General features: G+C 25.6%; 1 protein-coding gene across 1 annotated transcript in view; it reads left to right on the top strand.

The window, feature by feature from the left end:
• Nucleotides 1–784: 784 nt before the first annotated feature.
• The window catches only part of LOC100210106 (elongation factor G, mitochondrial), a 77,047-nt gene continuing 53,798 nt past the window's right edge, over nucleotides 785–24,033 (top strand). Inside the window, exons 1-6 of the mRNA XM_065788565.1 lie at nucleotides 785–904; nucleotides 3,236–3,262; nucleotides 10,147–10,260; nucleotides 10,336–10,410; nucleotides 11,914–11,971; nucleotides 22,471–22,559. Of these exons, the coding sequence (XP_065644637.1) occupies nucleotides 851–904; nucleotides 3,236–3,262; nucleotides 10,147–10,260; nucleotides 10,336–10,410; nucleotides 11,914–11,971; nucleotides 22,471–22,559 (417 nt within the window). The 5' untranslated portion in view covers nucleotides 785–850. The remainder of the gene's footprint in view (nucleotides 905–3,235; nucleotides 3,263–10,146; nucleotides 10,261–10,335; nucleotides 10,411–11,913; nucleotides 11,972–22,470; nucleotides 22,560–24,033) is intronic.

Below are 24,033 nucleotides of genomic sequence, written 5' to 3' on the forward strand. Positions count from 1 at the left end.
TGTTTTAGTATTATTTTTATTGATATTTTTATTTTCATAATCACTATAGGCTTTTCTTATACTAACCATTGTTATTTATTTGATAATCCTTCAAGTTATCAATTGCTTTCTGTTTTTAATAAATAAATTTAATTTTAAAATAACAAATTATTTGAAAATGCATAGCTCATAATTTTTTGTTGCAAAAAAATTAATGTCCAAATACCAATTTAAAAATAAAATGTAATAAAACATAAAACATAATTTTTTGTTGCAAAAAAATTAATGTCCAAATACCAATTTAAAAATAAAATATAATAAAACATAAAACATAATTTTTTGTTGCAATAAATATCAATGTCCAAATACCAATTTTGTTGCAAAAAATACCAATCTTGCTCAGTGGCTTTTCAAAATCAATTGTCTCTTAAGACTAAGTTTAGCTAAAGTTTATAGACCTTTAAATTTCAGGCAAAAAATCTGTTAACTCCATAAAGTATCTTGGTATTAAAGTTGACTCTCTCTTGATTCTTATTAAAAGGCTTGTCAATTTAAGTAGACTTATCAATCTTTTATAATCAACTAGATTTTAAAAAAACCTTCAAATATGAGGGCAATCCAAACCACATGCTTTATTAAGACTATTTTATCTCTGAAATGAAGCTTTAAAGATAATCTGTTACACAATAGTTTTCAAAGCTGTAAGTCTAACCCTAATATTCTCAAATTTTTGATATGACTTCTGTCTAACGTATTTTTTACGGAAAATTATAAAGAAAAAATAGTTAAAGTACTTGAAATCATATTGATTTATTTTTTTAGCAGTAGTTAAAATTTCTGACCCTAAAGAGAAAAAAATTATACAAAGAGAATGCTATTTAATTTAAGATTTATCAAGCATCTTCACAGAAAACTGTATCTAAAGGTAATTAACATGTTTTATAGTTTTTTAAATGATATGTTGTGTTGTCTATCCATCAATAAACTCTAATATATAATTAATCAGATTTAATTTTAATTCTTTTTAAATTTAGACAGTTTAAAAAAAAAAATTAAGAATAATGCAAAGTGCTCTTTATTTTTAACAGATAGCTATACAAACATCTAACTTTTTCTCGTGTCTTGCATTAAAATTTACTTGAATTAACAAAAAACAAATAAGAAAAAAGTTTGAATGAAATATGAATATGCTTCAGAAACAAAAAAGTGCTAAAGTATCTTTAAATCTATGAACAAATTTGTAGGGTATTTCATGTCAATTTAGTTATGCCTCCTAAAAAATTCAAAAGAAAATCAATTCTAAAGTTTATCTAAAACTGGCTAAAGTATATATTTTAATTTCAAGAGCCACTAGTTTTCAAAAATTTATTAGAGATAAGAACTTTTATGCGGTTGTATCTAAATCATATCCCACTTGCAATGATTTTGACAACTTTAGAAACTTTTTATTTACCTAATAATTTCAGGGATATAAGTAGTGAGTGTACATATATGGACTGATTTAGGGAAAGGAGCAATGAATTAAACACATCGATTGAGGGTTTTGATTTGGAGAAGCAGTATTCCATCCATTATTTATTGTTCAGCAAAATACTAATATCATAAAATTGTTGCAAGTGGAATATGATCTAGAAACAACCCTTTTATGCCTTTAAAAAAAAAAATGAAACCATATGAAACTATGAAATCATTTATAGATTTATAGCTGCATTAAAAGATAGCGTGTTTAAAAGATCTACACATTTTTGTTGCTTTATTTTCTCTTTGCATAGAAACTTAGAAAAAGAGAGAAAATGTTTTTGATTAAACTTTGAATAAGTTTGATATCTGAATAAATTTCCACTTTACTCTAACAAAATTTTTAACAGCTTTGATGAGATTTTTAAATGAGTGAACTTTATAAATTAGCGAGTGTTTAAAAATAAAAAAGGTTTTTAATAATTTTACATCAAATAACTTTTAATTAAATCTTCTAATACTTTTAAGATATTTTTTAAGAAAGGTTTTGAGATTGTTTAGCATTAATTTTTTTAATTTTTCAAAGTTTTTTAATTTTACAAATATATTGAAGTTTTTATTTGTATATTTTAATCATAATATTTTTATAATTAAACAAATTCTATTATAAAATTATTATGCAAATTTTAAGCAAATTCATTGTGTTTAAAAATGCATTAAATATATTTATTAAGTCATCACTCATTATTGGTTATAAATAAAAACCAATTTAAACTGAGAGCTCCTGTCAAAACAGATAGCTTGCACAGAGGAAGTTTTATTTTGCTTTCTTGATTAAAGTTAAGCCTTTGACTGTATCTATCATAGAATAATTATGTTTAAAAAACTTGCTTTATTTGTGAGAAAATAACTTCTTAAGTTTATGCCATTGTACTAATTAATAGTAATAATTAAAATCTTATTATATGCAGAAGATTTAGTATTACTTGCCTCATCACAGAGTGCACATCAGCATTTATCAAGTATGTGTTGTAGTGTTGTCGCTAAATTAGGTATGAAATTCAATGTACAATACTGAAAAAATTATTGATTTTTCAGTTTTTAGAAATTAATCAAGTTTTTTACTTTAAAAACAATCATAACATAAAAATAAAGCCAAAGGTTATATATTTCAGATATATCAAAGTTTTTAATACTTGTTTTGACCACCTTTGGCTAAGTAATATGATGTCATACTGAAATAGGTATCTGTGAGAGCTTCATCAACTGACTTATTAGGTAGAATATGCAAAGTAGTGTCGCTACATTAAGGGTTGAGTTTGGGCGAAAAATTGTTTTTATCATTATTCTTTATTTTTTTCTTCTTTTTTCAAAAAAACAGTTAAGTAAAAAAAATTTTAAAGTATGTACAATAACTTCCTTTTAAGGATAAGGATAAAACAATTCTTCTAACTTTTATTTGGAAACTACTGGGATCCTTATATTATTACTAACAAAAGTTTTTCCAAAGTATTTTAATTTGGGTTTCAAATTAGAAAAAGATTTTTTAATAAAGTTTATAAGTTACATATTTTATCATTTTTAAATCAGGAAGCTTTCTAATAAACCCTTACATACTAGGAACTCAGAAATAAAGAAAAAAAGATCGATATTTTTTCTTTAGTAATATATTATAACATTGTTATTTAAGAATATTGAACATTTTATTAGTAAAATGCATAAATTTATTTTACAATTGTATGTTATTTTATGCACAAATGTTATCTGCAATTTATTACTGTTTTAAAATCTTTTTTAGGGTTGTTACTACAGCACAGAATCAACAGTAATTTTTTAACTTTTTAATTTATTGTTAATGTACCATGCAAAAATCCTAACATGTTGTAAGCGTTGTAAGTTCACACCGTAGCGGAAATGATTTATTTGAAAAAAAAATGTCCACCAGAAATGGTTTGCATTTTCGAAACCACAAAACATCCTACTATAATAATCTAAATTTTGAAAATATTCTGTTGACGTCTTTTAAAAAAAAAGGAGGGTTAAACATATCAAAATTTATCGAAAAAATTAATTTATATAAAAAAAACTTGTCAATTAAAAAAAGGCGACCAAGTTAAGTTTACAATCAACTCTATTTAGGGGGATATCAACTTTACAAGGTCATAACTTTTCCACGTTTAAATATTTTCTTACTAAATATGCGGTAGTGGTGTCGTGGTAGAGCGCTTGCTTTATAAGCGAGAGGTTCCGAGTTCAATTCCCACCACGTCCCTGGTAGTACCGTGCTCAACTTGTTTCTCCATGAAGCAGCCTTGTTCATCAAGATTTGTGTTTTGGAATGATAAAGTTGAGAGAGTTATAACCACAAGTAGCCTCCTCATCTATAGTGGCCTTATCAGCCTTGGGGAGGTAAAGAAAAAAAAAAAAAAAACAACAATTTATTACATAAATTTTAATCACACACCCCTCTTGCTCCTTTTCATTCAAGTATTTTGACCTCTTTCCAAACGATACACATATTTATTAAAGTATCTGGAATTGTACGTACCATGGCTTCAAGCAGGCTTTGTGGATAATCTTTAAGACTACTGGAAACTTTATATCCGCTCTCCCAAAATTGTTTAAAATCATAATGAACAGATTCTGAAGCTCGTTCAGACCAAAAACCCAATCCCTTATTTGGATTGGAGCTTGCCATAAATGAAAGAAATTCACGCGTATGCTTGATAATAGTATGGACTTTCGGGAAAACTCTTAGGTTAAGATTGACATAGGCCTCTTTGTACTCGTTAATAGTTAATTCATATTCAGGTAACAAACCAGAACCAAGACATGCAGCTTTAACCGCTTTTAAACATTTAAAGGAATTAAGTATAGAAATAATATGTTCATTTTTTTCTAGTTTCAAAGATTTTAATAATTTTTCTAAAACGTGAGTATTTTTCATTCCCGCCTTTAAATTGACTACCATGCAGCTTAAGCCTTTTAAAACCTAAACTTTGGTTCCAATGATTTGCCGATATAGTGGTATCTATGAATTGAAAATATTTTTCAAGGTAGTTGTAAATTCTGTTTGTATTTCCACTAAGTAGATGAAGTTCCATTAGAGCAAGAATTTCAATAACCTTTACGTCATCAGGTCGATCAACTAGTGGACAGTTAACACAGTTATTATAAAATGCAGCTGAAAACTTGGATTTCTTTTTAATATCTTTGCAGGAAGTTTTGTAAGCTTAAGCTGTTAAACGAATACTTCCCAGAATTCTGAGCTCACCGTGAATTTGAAAGTCTTGCATTTTTTCTTTGCTAATATATTACCAAGGGCAAGGATGTGTTGTAATATAACACCAAGGGCAAGGATGCTGCAGTTTCAATTCCAAAAAATATATTGGCCATTTTCATATCAAAAGCGCAAAAGTAATTTAATTCATTTAGCTTCAAAATATTGAGAATTTTTTCAAGATTCGAATGAGATTTAGCCATATTTTCTACTAAGCCAATAATAAACAATTTATTTACACCTCTGTTTTATTATTTTTCATTGCCTATTCATTCTTCATAGCTAAACTCTTTTCTTTTTATTTTACTTTCTGCTTCTTTCTCAACAATATTTAAACAAAGTTTTAGAAATCCGCCTCCAACGTCAATTCCAACCTTTAAGATATAATCCTTTGATAATTTTCTCTTAGTTATTACTCTCTCAACAAGTCTTTTAATATTTTTACAATAAACCAGTTGTCTGGAATCTTTTTTCAAATTTGATTTCTGTTATATCATAATATTCATTTAAAAACCTGTCTCCTTTACTTAATTTTTCTCTTACATTACTTTCAAATGTCTCTTCCTTTCCAGCTTTTAAATATGCTAAGTACTTTGGCTCCCTGTCTATTACTAAGTCTACAAGTGTTTTTAAATTTATTAATTTCTGTAATAGGGATTTTTTTAACTGGAATAAGTGCTTTAGCAGAGCTTTTCGATTGTTCAATGGAAAGTGCTTTACCTTTGGCTGCAACCTTGATTTAAGTTTCCTCCTCCGAAACTTTTCTTTTCAGTACTTTTGAGCATTGAAGTTTCGCACCTCATGTATTTTAAAATGAAAAAATCAAGGTTTTCAGTTTTTATTTTTCAGATTATTTCTAAATTTTGTTTCTAAATTTTGTTTCTAAATTTTGAGTTTGAAATATTATATCAACAGTATAAAGTTAACCCTACCTTTGTTCAGTTATTCTGTTAATTTTTCTCTTCTCTTTGTGAGAGTGAAAGGGTGGGATAATCCTGATCCAATAACAGACTTGCACCTTTTGCATATTTCAATTGGTCTAGGTGATGATATATTTACTCTACCCAGCTTAATTTTTCCTCTGTTATCAGATGTTGATCCTGGTATAATTGTAGTTCGAGTAATTTTACAGATGTCACAAACACAGAATGATTGGTTTCTAGTGAGTATGCTAACTTTGACTTTTGAGAAGTCATAAGGTTCACTCAGAATAATATTTTTATCTCCTTTTTCCAGTCTTTCTAATGCTTTTCTACATTTAGTACAAATACCATTAAGAAAATGTTCATTGCTTAAATCAAATGATTTTAAAAAGTACTTAAATATTCTATTCAATATCACAGTTCTTTCTTTAACTTCTATCATGCCTGATCCTTTTCAAAAACAAACTAAACAGACTAAGGCTCTATTATCTTTGTGAGATTTTTTATTGTTTGGCATTTTTGATTTGAGCAATACTAAACTGTTTAAATTATTACAATTAACTGTTTAAATTATTACAATTAACAGTATATAAAAAAAAAATTTCTTGCAGTATACCACAAGGAAGTATATTAAGCATAAGAATGATGGTTGGTATTTAAAAAAATGTAATGTAAACATTTTTACCATTATTAACGTATTATTTTTTAATATATTTATAATTAACATATTAATATTAACCTTCAAATTAAGGCTCCAAGGTCCAAATACTTGAATAGAATGGAGGATGGAACGGAGAGCATTATTTTCTTTAAAAACAACTCTACTTTTATGAACGCAACTAAAATTCATGTGTAAAATTGTAATTTAGTAATTTAGATTTATTTAGCGTAATTAAAGTATTATTTTTAAATATATTTATAAGTAACGTATTAATATTTACTTTTTAATAAAAGTTTATTAAAAGTTTCTTTTTTAATTCCTCAATGCAATGACATTGCAAATGACAGAAGCATTTATTTAACAGTGAAAAGGAAAAAGGGAAAATATCAATATCAATATATTTTCGATAAAAGATCTTACAATCGAGGTCATTTACAAATAGTTAAAAACTGATCTTAAGTAAATACTATAAAATAGCATTAATAATACAAATAATAATGATAATAATAATGATGATAAATTATAAGAATAATAAGAAAATAAACCAATATCAATTTTAAAACATTTACTGCAAAAAAAAGGAACAATGATTTAATAAATATAATAATCCTAATATCAATAATCACATAAATAAAAGTAATATAAATATTTCATTAAAAAATAACAATAAATAAACATTATAAAAATTATTTTTAATTACTTTCCATTTTCGAATGTTTTTTTTCTTTTAACTTTGGTTTTTTGTCTTTTCTATTTCTTATCTTATTTTTTTTTTTTGTTAGTTTGTTTGATTTGGTTTTTAATTTATTTTAATTTTTGTTTTTTTATTTTTTTCTTATTCTTATTTTCATTCCCTTTATTTTTATTTTATTTCGTTTTCTTATTTTATTTTTAATTTTTCATCTTTCTTTTTTTAAATTTATTTATAAAATTCGTTATAAAAAAGCGTACGCCATTCACTCCAAGTCTCTGCACTGTCTTGAAAAGAAAAGGCAAAGAAAATTTTTTTGAAGAATAAAAAAGATTAATTAAAAATAAGTAAAATAAGAAAATTATTGAAAGGTATAAACCAATTAAAAGATTGAAGAAAAATAAAACACAAAAATAATAAAAGAATAAAAGAACAAACAGATTTAATAAAACAAAAACAAAACAAACAAAAAATCAATTAAAAGCCAATTTGAAAGAAAAAAGTTCGAAAAGTACCAATTTAAAAGAAAAAAGTTTGAAAAAAGCTCGAAATAATAATAGAAAGAACTAATTTAAAACATAAAAATAAATTGCTACCAATTTTTCTACACCTTTTTTTTTTTCGGCAAAAATAACAAAAGATTATCATTATTTATTTATTTTTTTTGTAGAAGTTTTTGTGTTTGCATTTTCATTTTGTAGTTTTTGCTTTCATTTTGTAGTTTTTGCTTTCATTTTGTAGTTTTTGTGTTTGCCTTTTTGTCTAAATTTAGTTATTATTTGTGCGTTTGTTGCTAATTTTTATTGTTGTTATCTGTTTTTCTATTTTACCAAATTTTCTGCACCATTCTTTTTTCGCTAAAAATTGTTATTATTTTTTATTTGATTTTATTTTGTCAAAGTTTTTGTGTTTACCTTTTGGTTTTGTAGATTTTGCTTTCTTTTTGTACCTTTTGTGTTTTGCCTTTTTGTTTGTATAAAGTTTGTTTTTATTTGTGCTGTTTTGCTAAATATTTTGTTTGCTGTTGTTATTGAGTGTTTTCATATTTTTTTGTCTTATTATTTAACTTATTAAAGCTTTATTATTTATTATCTTGGTTTTATTTTAATTTAAATAATTAAATTTAATAAGATATTTTAGTTCAAAATCTAACCCTAAAAATCTAACTTTTTCTTGGAAATTAGGTTCTTAGCATGAAAGATTTAAAAAGGCAATTTAAAATAACTTTTTTTTTTTTTTAATTTTAATTTAATTTACACATGTTTTTATTTATTATTATTGCTGTTAAATTTTTTGTTTGTTTATTGTATTTAAGTGTCACTCCAATGACTAGATTTTAACTATATGAGTGACACCTAACCTAATTTTGTTAAATTATGAAAAACTTGTAATTTTCAATTTTTGGTTAAATAAATGGATTAAAAAAAAAATTATTTGGCGCTCCAAGCTCAAAATACTTGAATGAAAGGGAGCAAGAGGTGGGCACAAAAAATATTTAAAAAAAACTAGGCCATTATGAGCGTGATTAAAATTTATGTGTAAAATTGTTATTTAGTAAGAAAATATTTAAACATGGAAAAGTTATGATCTTGTAAAGTTGATATTCCCCAAATGCGGTAGTGGTATAGTGGTAGAGTGCTCGCTTCATAAGCGAGAGGTTCCAAGTTTGATTCCCACCAGGTCCCTGGTAATACCACGCTCGACTTGTTTCTCCGCGCAGCGGCATTGTTCATCAAGGTTCGTATTTTGAAATTATAGAGCTGGGAGAGGGTTATAACCACAATTAGCCTCCTTATCTGTTGTGGCCTTTTTGGCCTCGGGGTAGCGAATTACAAAAAAAAAAAAAATAGGGCTGATTGTAAACTTTACTTGATTGCCATATTTAAACGACAGGAAATTTTCTTTATATAAATTAATTTTTTTTGATAAATTTTGATCTAGTTTAAAAAACTTTAAAAAAAAAAATCTTTTATTTTTTTTCCTTCCACATATGGAACAGTGGGACCCTAATTTCTGGTTAATATTGTTCCCAAACCCTGATGATTGTAATTTTTTTATTAAACATTCTTATTTGACACCAGTATTATTATTACAAAATTTAAAGTTTGTAGCATTTCTGGAAGTTACTTATCTTGAACACCAAAAATTCATGACCCGTCCGTTTAACCCCTCTTTTTTTTTAAAGACGTCAACAGAATATTTTCAAAATTTATATTATTATAGTAGGATGTTTCGTGGTTTCGAAAATGCAAACCATTTCTGGTGGACATTTTTTTTCAAATAAATAATTTCCGCTACAGTGTGTGTTATTCAATTTTTAAAGAATTTACTGTTTCAGAACATTGCAATATCTAATTGACTGCTTTTAGTTTAAATCATATTAATTTTGTAATATGAAATAAACTAAAAGCTCTTATTCAACCTTTCTAAATATCATAATTTTTTTTTTACATTTTGAAAATGTTTAACAATATCTTTAAATTGAATAAGACCTATTTATATATAAGAGTATTTGTCATTTATTTCATTGTCTTGAGCTTATTAGGTTTCCTTTTTTGTTTGTTTGTACTATTTAATTCTAATATTAAGGTGTTTTTAAGCTACTAATAAATGAAGTAGCATTTAATGTCATCAATAGAGATAATAATATGACATTCACATAGTACTTAGGGATTGTCCATAAAGTACATATGCTTGGATGGGGTAGAGGGGTCTCCAAATGGCGTATATGAGATGGGGGCAAGGGGTCAATTGTAAAAGTAAAGAGACACTAAATTGAAATATCATAAAATGTAGGGTAGGTAGGTTAAATGTATTGGTACTATTAGGGAGGTGGAGGGTACTCAAAAAAGCGTATAGTAAAATGTGTGTGTGTGGGGGGGGGGATGAGTTGGCACAAAAACATACGTACTTTTTGGGCAACTTCTTGTGCAGCATGTGCATTAATGCTTCAGTATTACTTATATTTACTTGCATTTTTCAGTTATTAAAGCTATGAAATATAGATTATTTGAATCTTATGTATATTTTAACTTATTTTATTTTATTCATAAAATAAATAATTGCAATAAGTATTAGACAGAAAGTTTTAAATTTTTCATAGTAATGTTCTGAATTAATAAAAAAACTTAAGCAGAATTAACACTGTTTTCAGAAAGATCTGACAAAAGTACGAAATATTGGTATATCAGCTCACATTGATTCTGGAAAAACCACGTTAACAGAAAGAATTCTCTATTATACTGGTCGAATATCTAGCATGCATGAGGCAATGATAATTTTTTTTACTATTATTAGTTTACTGTAGAAATTTTTGTGATATTCATGAAATGATTACATTTAGGTACGTGGAAAAGACAACATTGGAGCTACTATGGACTTCATGGAATTAGAAAGACAACGGGGTATTACAATTCAGGTGGCTCTATTTTTTTAATCAAGCTATTTTTTACAGAAAATTATTTTAAGAAGGTTATTTAACAAAGTTGTATTATAATTAATTATTAATTAGACAACCATGATATTAGTATCATTATACTAAATATGTTATAACAATTATAATAATGATGATATTAAGTATAATAATAAAAATAATTACAAAGATATGATCATATAATGAGACAACAGCATGTTTTAAAAGCATGTGCCGCATCAAAGGCAACTTAATTAACTTTGATTTTCCAACTTTCAATAAAATCTGTCAAAGTTCCTTTGCTCACAGCTAATGTTACACTGTGTTAAATAAATTTACTCTAAAAATAAACAATTTTTTTTTTTTTTTTTTAAATACTTATTCTTATAAATATATAGAGTAAAAGTACCACAAACTGGACAGTACACTTATCAAAAAAACTAAAATCTTCACTAAAAATAAATATATTTACAAAATTTAAAAAAGTTTTTAATTTTAAGTGTGTGCAAAATTATAAAATTTCAAAAAAAATAATTTAGATGGTTGCTTTAATAAGATATTTAAGTTCAAAATCTAACCCTAAAAATGAAACTTTTTTTTGGAAATTAGGTTTTTAGCATGAAAGATTTAAAAAGGCAATTTAAAAACAAAGGAAGCTGTTTTTTTTGGAAATTTTCTGCTAATTTCAAAAATAGTTTTAGGTTTTCATAATCTTACTCCATTAAAAAGTTATGATGGAAATTAGATTTTCTTTAGTTTTCACCTTAAACCGGACACAATAAATCCACCCTATAATCAATTGAAATTTCATAGGTTAATCTGTTTATTATTTTTTCCCTCTAATTGAATTTTTTTATTATGTTAAAGTTAATTTATCTTATTATTTTTTCAGACTAACTGAATTTTTTTCATTTGGGTTTTTTAAGTTTTCACACTTACATGTTAATTAATTTTGTACTTTTGCACTTATACTGTTAAAGTTAAAGTGCAAAAGTACACAAAGTAACCACAAAAGTCCTTCGTTTCTTCAATTTCAAAAATCTGTAACTGAATTTACTAAACTTAAAATGGAAAAAATTAAAACAAATGAGAAGCCTTACACTGAGGAGACAATAAAAAACGTACTCTGATTGGCCGAATTCTCCACCAATCCAGTCAATTTTTTTATGGAAAATTTCTTCAAAAGCATTTAGTTAAAATAACAAAAAGTATTTTCTCAAAATATTTATTTTATAATATACAAAATTTATCATTTGTTACATTAGGACTTTCTTACAACATAGGACTTTGTTAGGTCACACCACGTTATATTCCAGAAAAAAAAATCCTACAAATTCTCAATATTAAAAAAGTTATTTAGCTTTTTGTAAAGAGTATCTGGTTTGCGGAACTTTTACTCTATATGCTTTGTGTATTTAGTTTTAATAATCTATGCAATTCTATTTTCTTATATAAATTGTTAATATTTTAGGTTCAATTTTTTCATTTCAAGCTTTTATTTATTTTTAGTCTGCTGCTACATACACACACTGGAAAGATCACAATATTAACATTATTGATACACCTGGTAAGGTTCTTCAAATAATTGTGTAAAGGTTTTTTTTTAGTTTTATTATAGAAATGAATATTAAAGAAAGTGACATTAGATTACAAAAGATAAATAAAAAGAAAAGGTAATTATATAATTATGAAAGTGGTCAATATGATTAAAAGACAACATCATGGTCAATATAATTAAAAGACAACATTTTTTTAAAATTAAAAATAAATTACCATAAGAAAAAGCGGTATTACTTGACACTTTTATAAGGCGTAAAACATTGAAAGTTATTTTTTTATAATAACTTTCAATGTTTTATGCCTGTTTATTGCCCCATTATAAAGGACCTTACATTTCCGATTATACATAAAAATATCTAACTTTCTTATTTTAAATCAAAGACACATTTCAAAATATATTGTAGAGAAAATTTTACAAAATAAATTGTAGAGTCTCATTTTATTGTAAAAAGTGCAGTACAACCATTAGCAGTGATTGCACCCCAAGTCATAATTCCTGGACATTTTTAGATTGAAGCGTGAGATAGGCCAGTGAATATTTTGTGTTCTGCAAACTGCTTACCTTGCTCTTCATCTGAGAACATAACACATTGGCACATTTTAGCAGTCTAATTTTTGTTTTCTTTGCAAAATTTCAGGCAATCGCAAAGATTTTTTTGAGAAAGATGGGAACTTATTAAAACTTGTTACAATCAGAGATTTAACTCCTTGGCAAGATGTTATTAAACTCTGCAGGTTCTAACATTCACATTAGGAGATAGTTGAATAAGAATTTGTGAGCTTGAAATCTTTATGCCGTTTCAACCAAATGGCGTATTATGCTGTCATTTTTTAGAGTTATAATTCTTGGTTTCTGCAGGATTTTTCTAGATTGATAGCATTTGTTGATGTACTTAATGACATCGTAACCAATTTTCTTAGACATCTTCAAATGTGCAACTTCATTGGTTTGCTGCTTTCCAATAAAAGTTTTGTGTACATTTAACAAGTGATGTTGTAGCCATATTCTGAACAAATAATAGTTGAGTTACATATGATTTAAATGTATAAGCATTTAAGTTGTTTTCCTATTGGTTAACATCTTTGCAATTACCCACTCAATACCTGATTGTTTAATGTGTTGCTAGCATAAAAATTTTGCATTAAAAAGTTATTATCTATAATACTTATGGGTAGTCTGATTTTTTTTTTGGCAATATATATATATATATATATATATATATATATATATATATATATATATATATATATATATATATATATATATATAAATAAGTAAAAACACTTATCTAATTTTGGACTTCTCAACTTGTTTCACCATCAGTAGGTTCATCAGGAAAAATGTCTAAGCATCAACAAATTCAAATTTTAGAAAGAATATTTCACGGGAAATTGGGAGCCATTATAAACACAATTATGTAATAATGCAGTTATTTTGCAACCAGGAAGTTGCATCGACTACGTTAAAATTAAAAAATTAATCATAAAAAAAATACTTTATAATTAGGATAATTTTATTCTGGTCATTTGTTTTTATAAGTTTTAAAAGGTTCTTATTTTCATGTCATGTCTTATTTTCATTTAGGAATTAATTAAGATTTTTGTTTAGTAAATTTTCTTGATCCAAATGAGTAATAATTTTAATTTTTTTCTTGTAAGCATAGTATACATTTTTTGGAAATGTTATTATAGAGGCAGTTGTTAGAATAGACCAGTTTAATTTAAAATAAATATTTTTTTCTTTTAGTTACCAAATCTATTTTGACAGCAGTCTCTTTAATTTTTTTGTTTTGTTTAAAAGATTGTTTGTGGTTGGCATATCTTTTTTTCCATTCGCCCTTGGTTAAGCTGATATATTGTTTTTCAGGGTTGTTTTGTGAGGAAACAATGCATTTGTAAATAATAATTTTTGCTAAGCATTTGCCTTGCAGTCAATTTATTGCTTGCGATTACAATTTTCAGTATTTTTTTTGTTTAAGAAAATTATTTTTATTATTCATTGCAAAATTGTGGCCTTTTATGATTCTTTCGATATTTTTTGTACAGGTACAGCTTACTTAATAGTGTTTCTGTTAAAAATTTTGTGCAATATTTTAAAAGGAAAATGTTTGTCTATTAATTAAAAAAAAATTTTTTCAATATTTTTTGAAACATTTTTGCTGTACCGAGGGTCGAACCAAATTCTATTTCGCTTTTTTTTCAATTTTTGTTTCAAGTTTTAGTTCGAAAATTTTAAATTCGCTTTTTTTAAGAGCATCTTCATACACACATTTAGAGTTAAAAATATTTTCATTAGAACAGTTTTGATTTAGTCTATTGTTAATTGAAATAGAAATTGGCTTTAAAATTTGAGGTAATGATTTGAATTTATATTAATATACAATAATTCATCATTAGGTTTTTTACAAGGCCTATAAGAATTTTTTGAGAGGATAAAAGCGGCTTCAAGAAAATTCGGAATTTTTAAATTAATGTTTATTTCAATTTGGAAGCCAATGTTTTTGAATATTTTTATAATTTTTTTTTTGATTTTTTCAAGTTGAGGCCTGGATTTTATTTTGAATTATTATTAAACTATCATTGCGATACAATTGATTAAAATGAACTGTTTTAGCTGAGGAATTTAAAATATATAAGTCTACAATTGGCAAATTTCTGTTCCGTCATAACTTCTCATTGTTACATCAAAGCATTCGTGAGTGGTTTTTTTCTTCCACGTCTCATCATTAAAATAGAGTAAAGTTTTTCTGCAATGTTTAATTACACAAATAGTGTCGTCTATAAATTGAGTGTGAGTTTTTCAAAGTTCTATTGTTTTATCTAAAATTTCTGCTGTAATTAAGGAGTAAAAACCATTAATATCAAATTGAATAAATGTGAATTCATTTTTATTATTAATTTTAAAAACCAATTTATAACATCAGTGGTATTTTTCCAGTTGCAAATTTAATTTTTCTAAAAAATATTTGTTTTGTCTAATTTAGTTTTACTAACGTGCCCTAGTTCATTTTTTGAAGGTACTAGTAGCCTAGAAGGGAGTTTATTTTGAAAATTTAGTTTAGGATCTTTTAGTGTAATAAACGCTTGCATTGGTGCAACAGAATCAAATATTGCTTCCAAATTATATGTTTTAGCAATGTGTTGGCCTTCTAAATTAATTGCATTTTCCAAGTCTTAAGGGGCTTTAGTGTAATAATTAGAAATATTATTGCACATTTTTTTATGATGATAATTTGGTATATGTTGCTTATCAGAAAAACTAAAATATTTATAACCTTAATATTTTAGTTTTAAATATGTTTTTTATCAGAAAAACTAAAATATTAGGGTTTGATTTTATATTATTAATGTCTAATTTGAGTTCTTTTTAGAAATCCTTGTAAATTTTTTTGGAATTTTATTGTTTTAATCAAGTTTAGTAAATCATTTTCAAAGTTTTTTAGGTTGGAAATAAATGGTGGAGCGTTTTTTGTTTTGAATCCAAAATTTTCTATTTGGTTATTTTCAATTATAGGATTTTTATTGGTTTCAGATTTTAAGGAAAAATGGGCTTTCCAACAAATTCTTTTAATTAAGTGTTCTATTTTTGCAATTAAAGAAATAATTTAAATTTTTTTGTTTGGATCAGTTATTTTTTAAGGAATAATTAAAATTGTTAGTTTCCATGTTTATCTAATGTAAAATACAATTAAGAGTGCTCAACTAGGTTATACTTGGAGCTTTTTATATATATATATAAATATATATATATATATATATATATATATATATATATATATATATATATATATATATATATATATATATATATATATATATAGATTGTTGCATTTGGGAGTACGGAAGGAAAAAAATGATTCTTACGCCAACAAATACGTCACTTTTAATTACTTTTGACTTTCGTCCAACATTTGCGTGTTGTCAGAAAGTTAAAACCATTAATTTAATTACAAATTAATCGTTTTTTAAAAAAGCCGCAAAAATGCAAATTCAATTGACCAGAATGATTTTAAAAACATTCTGAATGTTTTTAATACTATAAACAATGTTTTTATTTTTATTTTTTTAATAAAATGTTTTTATTTTTATTTTTTTTTAATAAGATGTTTTTATTTTTATCCATTTTTACTGTAAATCATGTGGGGAGTGTTGCTACATTGACTATCTTATGGTCTGACTCGCAACAGAGTGCTGCTACATCGACTGTCTTATAGCCTGCCTCGCAAGGGAGTGCTGCTACATCAACTGAGGGTTTGGTTGAGGCAGGCAGTCTATCAAATAATAAATAAAAAAAATTCCGGTCTAGCATTTTAATTTTTACTTTTTGTCAACAAAGTACGGAAAAACTTTCTGACAACCAGTTAGGGGTTATATATATATATATACATATATATATATATATATATATATATATATATATATATATATATATATATATATATATATATATATATATATATATATACATATATGTATGTATGTATTTGTTAAATGATTAATTTAATGTTATTTTAAAGCTTTAAGCAAGTTTTTAAAACATTTTTGTACATTTGACAATCTTGTAACTTTTAGTAGTAATTTTTTAAAATTTATTTCATTTTCTAAATGTCCTTTTTTTAATATTATAAAGCTGAATATCTGTATTGAAAAGGTGTTCACGACATTATTTTTTTTATATTAGTTTCTTTTTTTATATGCAAAATGCCAAAAACTAGTTCTGTTGTTTAGGAGTATTTTGAAAAAGAACCAACTAATAAAGGTAGTGAAGTAGTTCCCAATCCAATTTGCAAAAAGTGCTAAAAAGTGTGCATACTTACTAGGGGTTAATAAATGTTCATAAAAATTATCACTCAAAAAGTATGATAACTTCTACTTTTTTACTATGGACAACTATGTTTATGTACTTCAATATTACTTTTGCTTTCAAGAATATACATATGTGTTTTGCAACTATGTCTGCGTATTTTAATTTTGAATATTATTTTTATTACTTTCAAAAATAATCCTATCTGCTTTGAAGAGTCTTTTAATTAACAGCCTTTAAATTAAATTAATGATCTTTAATAGAAAATTATTGTTAACAACTTTAAACGGAATAGGTTTTAACGAAAATTCTGTTAAATTTTTTTTTGGACTGCCAAACATTCATGCTTAGTGGTCACCATGGCAGCTCACTGTTTCATTTTATTCCAACTGGTTTTCTTCCTCCACCATCTTTACCATATGTTTATGTTAATGCTTCTGACCTCAACTGGTCTTTAACAATTATTGAATAACATGGGACCCCAATACTTGTAGCTTAAAGTCCGATTTGGAAACAAATTTAGGTCTTAAACAGAGGTTTATCATTTTTTAATTTATTTATTGTATTTCTTATTCTTTTTGTTAAATACAATAAATAGATTAAAAAATTTGGGGTTGGGGTGGTGTTCTTAAAAATGCTACAAAATGAGGAGGGAGGAGTATGTATTATTTGAACAGCCCAGAATTTAAATTTACATTACACAAAGAACCATAAATGCAACATCATTTGGTTCAATCCTATTAGTAAAAATGTTAGCACTAATGTAAAAAAAAGATTTTTTAACCTTAACTGATAAACACTTCCCAATGAAACATAAACTCCTTAAAATTTTTAATAGAAACACAATAAAAATTACAGCAATTATATTCAGTATTCAGTTACAGCTGCATACTGAATATAAAATCTATTTTTAATGCACACAATCGTCACATAAACAACAACAAAATTTTACCTAAAAACAACTGCAACTGCCTGAATTAGAACACCTGCTTTTTATCAAACCAATTCTTAACAAAAAACATTGTCTACCAAGCTAATGTAAATTCCAATGATCCTGCTTATGCTTCTATCAATAAATTCTACATCGTTTCGTGCCGTACTCAAAATAGGTCCTTTAGAAAATAGTTATACATTGATAGATACATAGGCCTTCTTGCCAAATAATCCCCCTCCCTCTCTTTGGTAAAGAGGGCCTAGTCATTGTGAAAAAGTTAATTATTTAAAAAAATAATGTTACCCACATTGTAAAAAAAATTTAAACATTTGTTTTAATTTTAATTAAATTTTGTGATTAAAAAACAGACAGGTAAATAATTTTTCTTTTTAATAAAAAAACTTAATTAAATGCGGTAGCTGGTAAAATGTGAGCTGCGAACTGGTAAAATGCGAACTTTTTTGCAAACCAAGATATTATATTTTAATGACCAATACAGTTATGATATTTTAAAAAGCGTTTGGTCCTCAATTTTTCAATTTAAATTAAATACAATCAAATTTGAAATATTTTATTTAAATTAGATTGTATTTCTTTTGAATTGAATATAATTAATGTTTCTGCTTGAAGTCCATAAGATATTTACTAAAATAAACAATTTAGTGGTAAACAAAAAATGAAAAATGTTACATCATTAACAACCAATAGATCTATAGTTCACAAAAAAGTTCGCATTGTACTGGTTTGCAATTCCCATTTTACCTACTACTATTAAATTTTTAAAAATTAAAAATTTATGGTTTTAAAAATTAAAAATTTAAATTTAAATTTACAAGAATGTAAAATAGTTTTGCAATACCTTTTAAAGAAATATATATTTACTTTTTGTTTATTTGCAAACTAATTCATGATGCAAAAACGTTAAGATTTTACAAAAGTCTCCATCATAAATTTAACTGTGTTAAAGCAACTATAAAACATCATTATTTGTCATAAGAAAAGTTTTTGTTTAGAAGAATTTTTTTCACTAATGGATTTAAATCTTTTCCTTTCTCTTTCAAAATCTCATTATGTTTTATTTATAATGCGGTAGTGGTGTAGTGGTAGAGTGCTTTTTTCATAAGCAAGAGGCTCCGAGTTCAGTCTCTACCATGTCCCTGGTAGTACCACGCTCAACTTGTTTCTCTTCACAGCAGCCTTGTTTATCAAGATTCGTGTTTTGGAGTTATAGAGTTGATAGAGGGTTATAATCACAATTAAGTAGCCTCCTCATATGTAGCAGCCTTCGTGGCCTTGGGGAGGTGAATTAACATAAATAAAAAAATTAAAAATTATAAACACAAATTATGTTTTCTAAATATAGTTCTTTTAATACATAAAAAAACAACAAAAAACTAAATTGTGTTAAAATAAACAAAAGATTATACTATGCATAAGATTATACTATGCATAAAATTATATATTTATATTTAATTATATTAGTTATATTTAATTGTATTTAAATATTTTTAAGAAATAATAAAGAAGTATCTTTTTCAAATAATGAATTTTGATTTCATCAGTAACTTTTGTTATAGTTAATGTTTAAAAGAACTTAATGCAATGTAAAATATGCTAACAGCGCAATTTTGAACTATATAAAAATCATTCCTTAAATTCACCTAAATAAAATTCTATATTATATAAAAAATAAAAGTAAGCTGCGTAGGTAAAGTTTACACCTTAACTATAGTTATAAAATGTAATGCACAGCTAACAAAAATGGAAGTTTTTTTTACATGTTTATTTGCTTTTATTTACAAATGTTGGACTTTATTAACATTAAAATTTATTACTTATGGATTTTTTATTTGGGCGCATAAGTTGAGCGCCCATATTGGTCAAACAGTATGTAATTATGTCTAGGTGGGGCACTGTAACTACAAATATGTCACTGAATTATCAAAGGAAATTTGGAAAGTAAAAGATGCAAATTTAAACCCCGTTATCAAATGGAAAATAATCAAACTGTAATTTTTATAGCCCTACCACAAAATCCTGTTAGTTATGCGTTAATAAAAGTATGAAATTTTATTCTTCAAAAATCCAAATCTTTTAAATAAAAAAAGTGAAATAATATTTAGATGCAAGCATAAAAATAAATTTCTTCCTGCCCAATTTGACACGGCTGATTAACTAGTACTTCAATTTTGTTGAAGTAGAAACTAGTTAATCAGCTATGACAATTTCAATGCAAATCATTAAACTTAAAATTCAAATACAAGTTGTAATGATTTCAAAACCAAGCAATGATAATAAATCAAAGAGAAACAGCTGAAAAGTTGTTTTAAAATAAAAGGAGTTATCTATCTTTTTAATGTTGCCATTTTGCAACATTACGTAACAAAGGGTTAATGGTTTTTTCTTAATTTAAAGAATAGATATGGCTAATGTTTGCCAATAGGCATGAAACTTTATTTCCATCACAGTGTATTTTTCCATGTAATCTTATACTTTTTATATATAGACCAGAGAGAGAGTAATGTCAAATGACCTAGAAATTTAAAAAAAATAATACCCTATATCTCAGATTTGGCTGACTGTTATACAGTTAAGATTTACCTAAGTTGAGACTTACTTAGTTTACTTAGTAAAGTAAGAATTCCTTGAATATTTTAGCCTCGGGCTCCATAAAGATCCAGAAATATGACCATTTTATTTTTAGTATATATTAGCCAGGCCCCTTTTGTCCCGCAAACATTTTTTAAATCTTTCAACTACATATCTTTAAAAATATTTGATTTTTTTTTACTTAAAAATTTGTACCTCGCTATTTTCAGGGGTGATCTCTAATGAAATGATCACAAATGTAAAAAATTATCATTAAGTACTTGTATTTATTTAACTAAATTTAGGCAATTTTTCTCCTGAAAAAAATATCAAAAACTTGATTTTAACTACTCACAATACTATACCCATGGTCACTATATCCATGTGGCCTTGATGATATCAAAGAAAGAAATTTACACATCATTCTATATTTATTGATCTTTCAGAAGACATAAGAATTTTGATCTGTAACTATATAGATTTCCATATATAGATAACAGGCACAGTCCCCACCTTTTTGTAGCGGAATATTGAATAGCTGAAATTTTTTACCACTTTCTAGACAAACTGAGGTCAGAAAATTTCAGCCTTTGTGTAGTCCTGATAAATGTGTGTTAAAATTGTTTCCAGGGCAGACAATTAGAGGATCCATGAACTAAAAGCTATGCCCCACTTTAAAATAAAAAAATTTTCTTTTCGACTTTAACAAAGTAATAATAACTTTGAAAATATTGTCTTCGAAAAGTTTTTTGGTTTATACTTGTTCCATTCAGTTTTTGATCATTCTATATTCAATGATCTTTTACATTGTATAATTTTAAACTTTTTGAATTGAAAAAAGTATTTTAATACTATTTTAATGCAAAAATATTAACACCAAGTTGTTTAATTAACTAAAATTCAACAGTAAAAAAAACAAAAATCATCCGGCCATAACAATACATCAATAAAAAAAATTATAACCTTTTAAAATATTTTTTTTAACTGATATTTTTAAAATGTTAACATCGAGTTGTTTTATTAAATATGAACTATTAACTGTAACAAAGAAGCATCCTGGTATTACACTAGTATAGAAGAAACTTATTACCTATTTAAATTTATTAGAATTAAGCAACCTTGTTAAAGGGAAAAAAAATCTTTTACATTCAAAAAAAGGTAAAAGAAATCAATCAATGTTTAGTTTTTCATTACTAAGTTGCTTTATTTATATTAATTGCTTCCTCATTTTTAGTTTAATCTGAAATGCAAGTTAGTAGTTAGTTTTGCAGTAAGAATGGATTCGATTTTGGGAAACTGTCAAATCATACTTGTCATAAACAAATTTTTTGTCGAAATACAAAAAATTTGACTGATTTAAATATATTTTTTCAAATTTGTTTTTTTTGAGAATTTAAAAGTTCTTTCCATTTATGATCTACTGCAAATTTTCTTTTTTCCTACTGATTTAAAGAGATTTAATTTTTATAGAAAAGATGCCAGAGAAGAATTAATTTAGAGATCTAGAATTATAGATAACTAAGTTGTAACAATCTGCCATTATCATGAAGAGATTTAAAAAGTAGGACAAATCCTGTAACTAGGTGCTATCATCAAATTAACTTATCTATAAATCTATAAATACTAATAGCTTTAAATTAATAAGTGATTTAAACTAATAAGATGTTAATATAACAGGCATTTTATCTTTTTATGGTATTTAAAGTTCTTAAACTAATCAGCAAACTGACATTGATACATTGAAATTTAGTGAGTTTATTCTGTGTAAATACTGTGTTGATACGCTTTATTAGATTGGTATGATAAATGAAGTTTATCATGCTCAAATCTTTTCATGATGGCAGATGTTATGGCAACTTTTATAAACCCAGACGACCTTTTTATCAAACTTTTTTGGTCATCTAGAGAAAATTAGTGTGGGGTTTTATTAACCAACAAAAATTGTTTCAGTGATGCACCTTTAATAATTGTTGAAACTTTATTTTTTTGCATTTTATTTTGTAAATAAAAGAAATCCTTTTTTTTTATTTTAAGTTGCCTCCCCAACGCTCCAGAAGAGGGGTAGCATAATTAAGGAGATTTTTTTTTTTCAAATTTTTATTAACTATTATTGTTCAAAATTAAATGCTGTTTAATGTTACTCTACCCTTTGAATATGTCTGTTTCTCAATATTTTTAGGACATATTGATTTTACTGTTGAGGTGGAAAGAGCGCTACGTGTATTAGATGGAGCTATTTTGGTATTATGTAGTGTTGGAGGTGTACAGGTTTTTTTTAAATTGTTGTTATGATATATATATACACAGATACACACATGCGCACGTATGTTGTATGGTAAAACCTTAGTATATAATTTTTTTTCTCGACCTGATGACAACCTCTATATGAATAAGGTCGGTAAAATATTGCAGACCTCATTTTTCCTAATTTCGAGGGCTGTATTAGATATTACATTTTTTTAACTTTTCACTTGAACAGCAACATCAAAATCTTAAATGTAACGACACAAAATCTTATGATGATTTAAGCTAATTTAAGATTTTTGTATTTATAGTATTTTTGTTTAAATATTCTAAGTTTTTAAGTCCAAATTATTTGGTTTTAAGAAGTTGATAAAAAACTGGAAAAAGGCACATAACAACAGAAATAATATTTTTCTCTATTATGGGTCAATGTGTCTGTTATTAGATCTAATATTTAAATAGATAATAGATTTACATATGAATATATATATACATATACATATATCTATACAGCGTGCAAAGTTCAGTTTTTTTGGCCTATGCGAACAAATGCAAGAGGGCTTACTTTAAAATTGCTATTTACCTTAGCATTACCTTGGCAAATATTATATATATGAGGCAAAGTTTTGCGTTTTAATAAATTATTTGCTTGTAATTTCTTGAATGAGGTAAAATAAAAAATAAAAAATAGTTTTTATTTCACAACATTATATTTAGTTTTAGAAATGGTTTCATGAGATTTTATCACTTAAATAAGTGTTCTATTTACATAATTTGTTTTTTTCAAAATCACTAAATAGATTATACATTTTAACTGATAGATTTTTTCTCATGACAAAATGTGCGAGCTGAAACTATTTAACAGTTGCTTTCTCTTAATATAGTTTAGCTGTTGCAAATTGACTAAAATACTCTCCTCGGTAGAAACACAAAGAGTGTTTTAGTCCATTTTATTTGGGGAATTTTATTAGTGTTGCTTTTACATCATATTATTAGTGTTGTTTCTATCATCATCAAAGTAATACTCTTTGTGTATTTTGTAAAATGTTGCATTAACATTTCCGTTTTTATCTGGCTTAATTCCGATTTGCTGGAAGTTCCATTTTTCCACAACATCAATTTAGGCATTTCTATATTTATAACTAAAATCTATTTTTTTTTAATTTTTCTAAAACAAAATGGCTAAATAAGGAAAACCCTTAAGAAACTTTTCGGTTTTTTGTAAGAAAACAAACTTGAATGAATTCCTTGTAATTAGTCTTCTTTTGTTTTACAAATATAATGATTAAATTTTGTTTCACAATTAAAAAAGCTGAAACATTTTTTTTTTTTGGTAATTAATTCATATCACTACAAAGAGTTTATAAAAGTAAATTGTCAGAAGGGAAAAAATAATGTGAAAATTTAGATTTTATTGGTTTTACTGTTTATGGAAAGGTTTTTTTTTTTTTTTTTTTTGAATAAAAGAGACATTTTTTACCCTTACTGTTATAAATTT

This window comes from Hydra vulgaris, chromosome 01 (genome assembly GCF_038396675.1).
Source record: "Hydra vulgaris chromosome 01, alternate assembly HydraT2T_AEP".
NCBI classification, from domain to species: Eukaryota; Metazoa; Cnidaria; class Hydrozoa; order Anthoathecata; family Hydridae; genus Hydra; species Hydra vulgaris.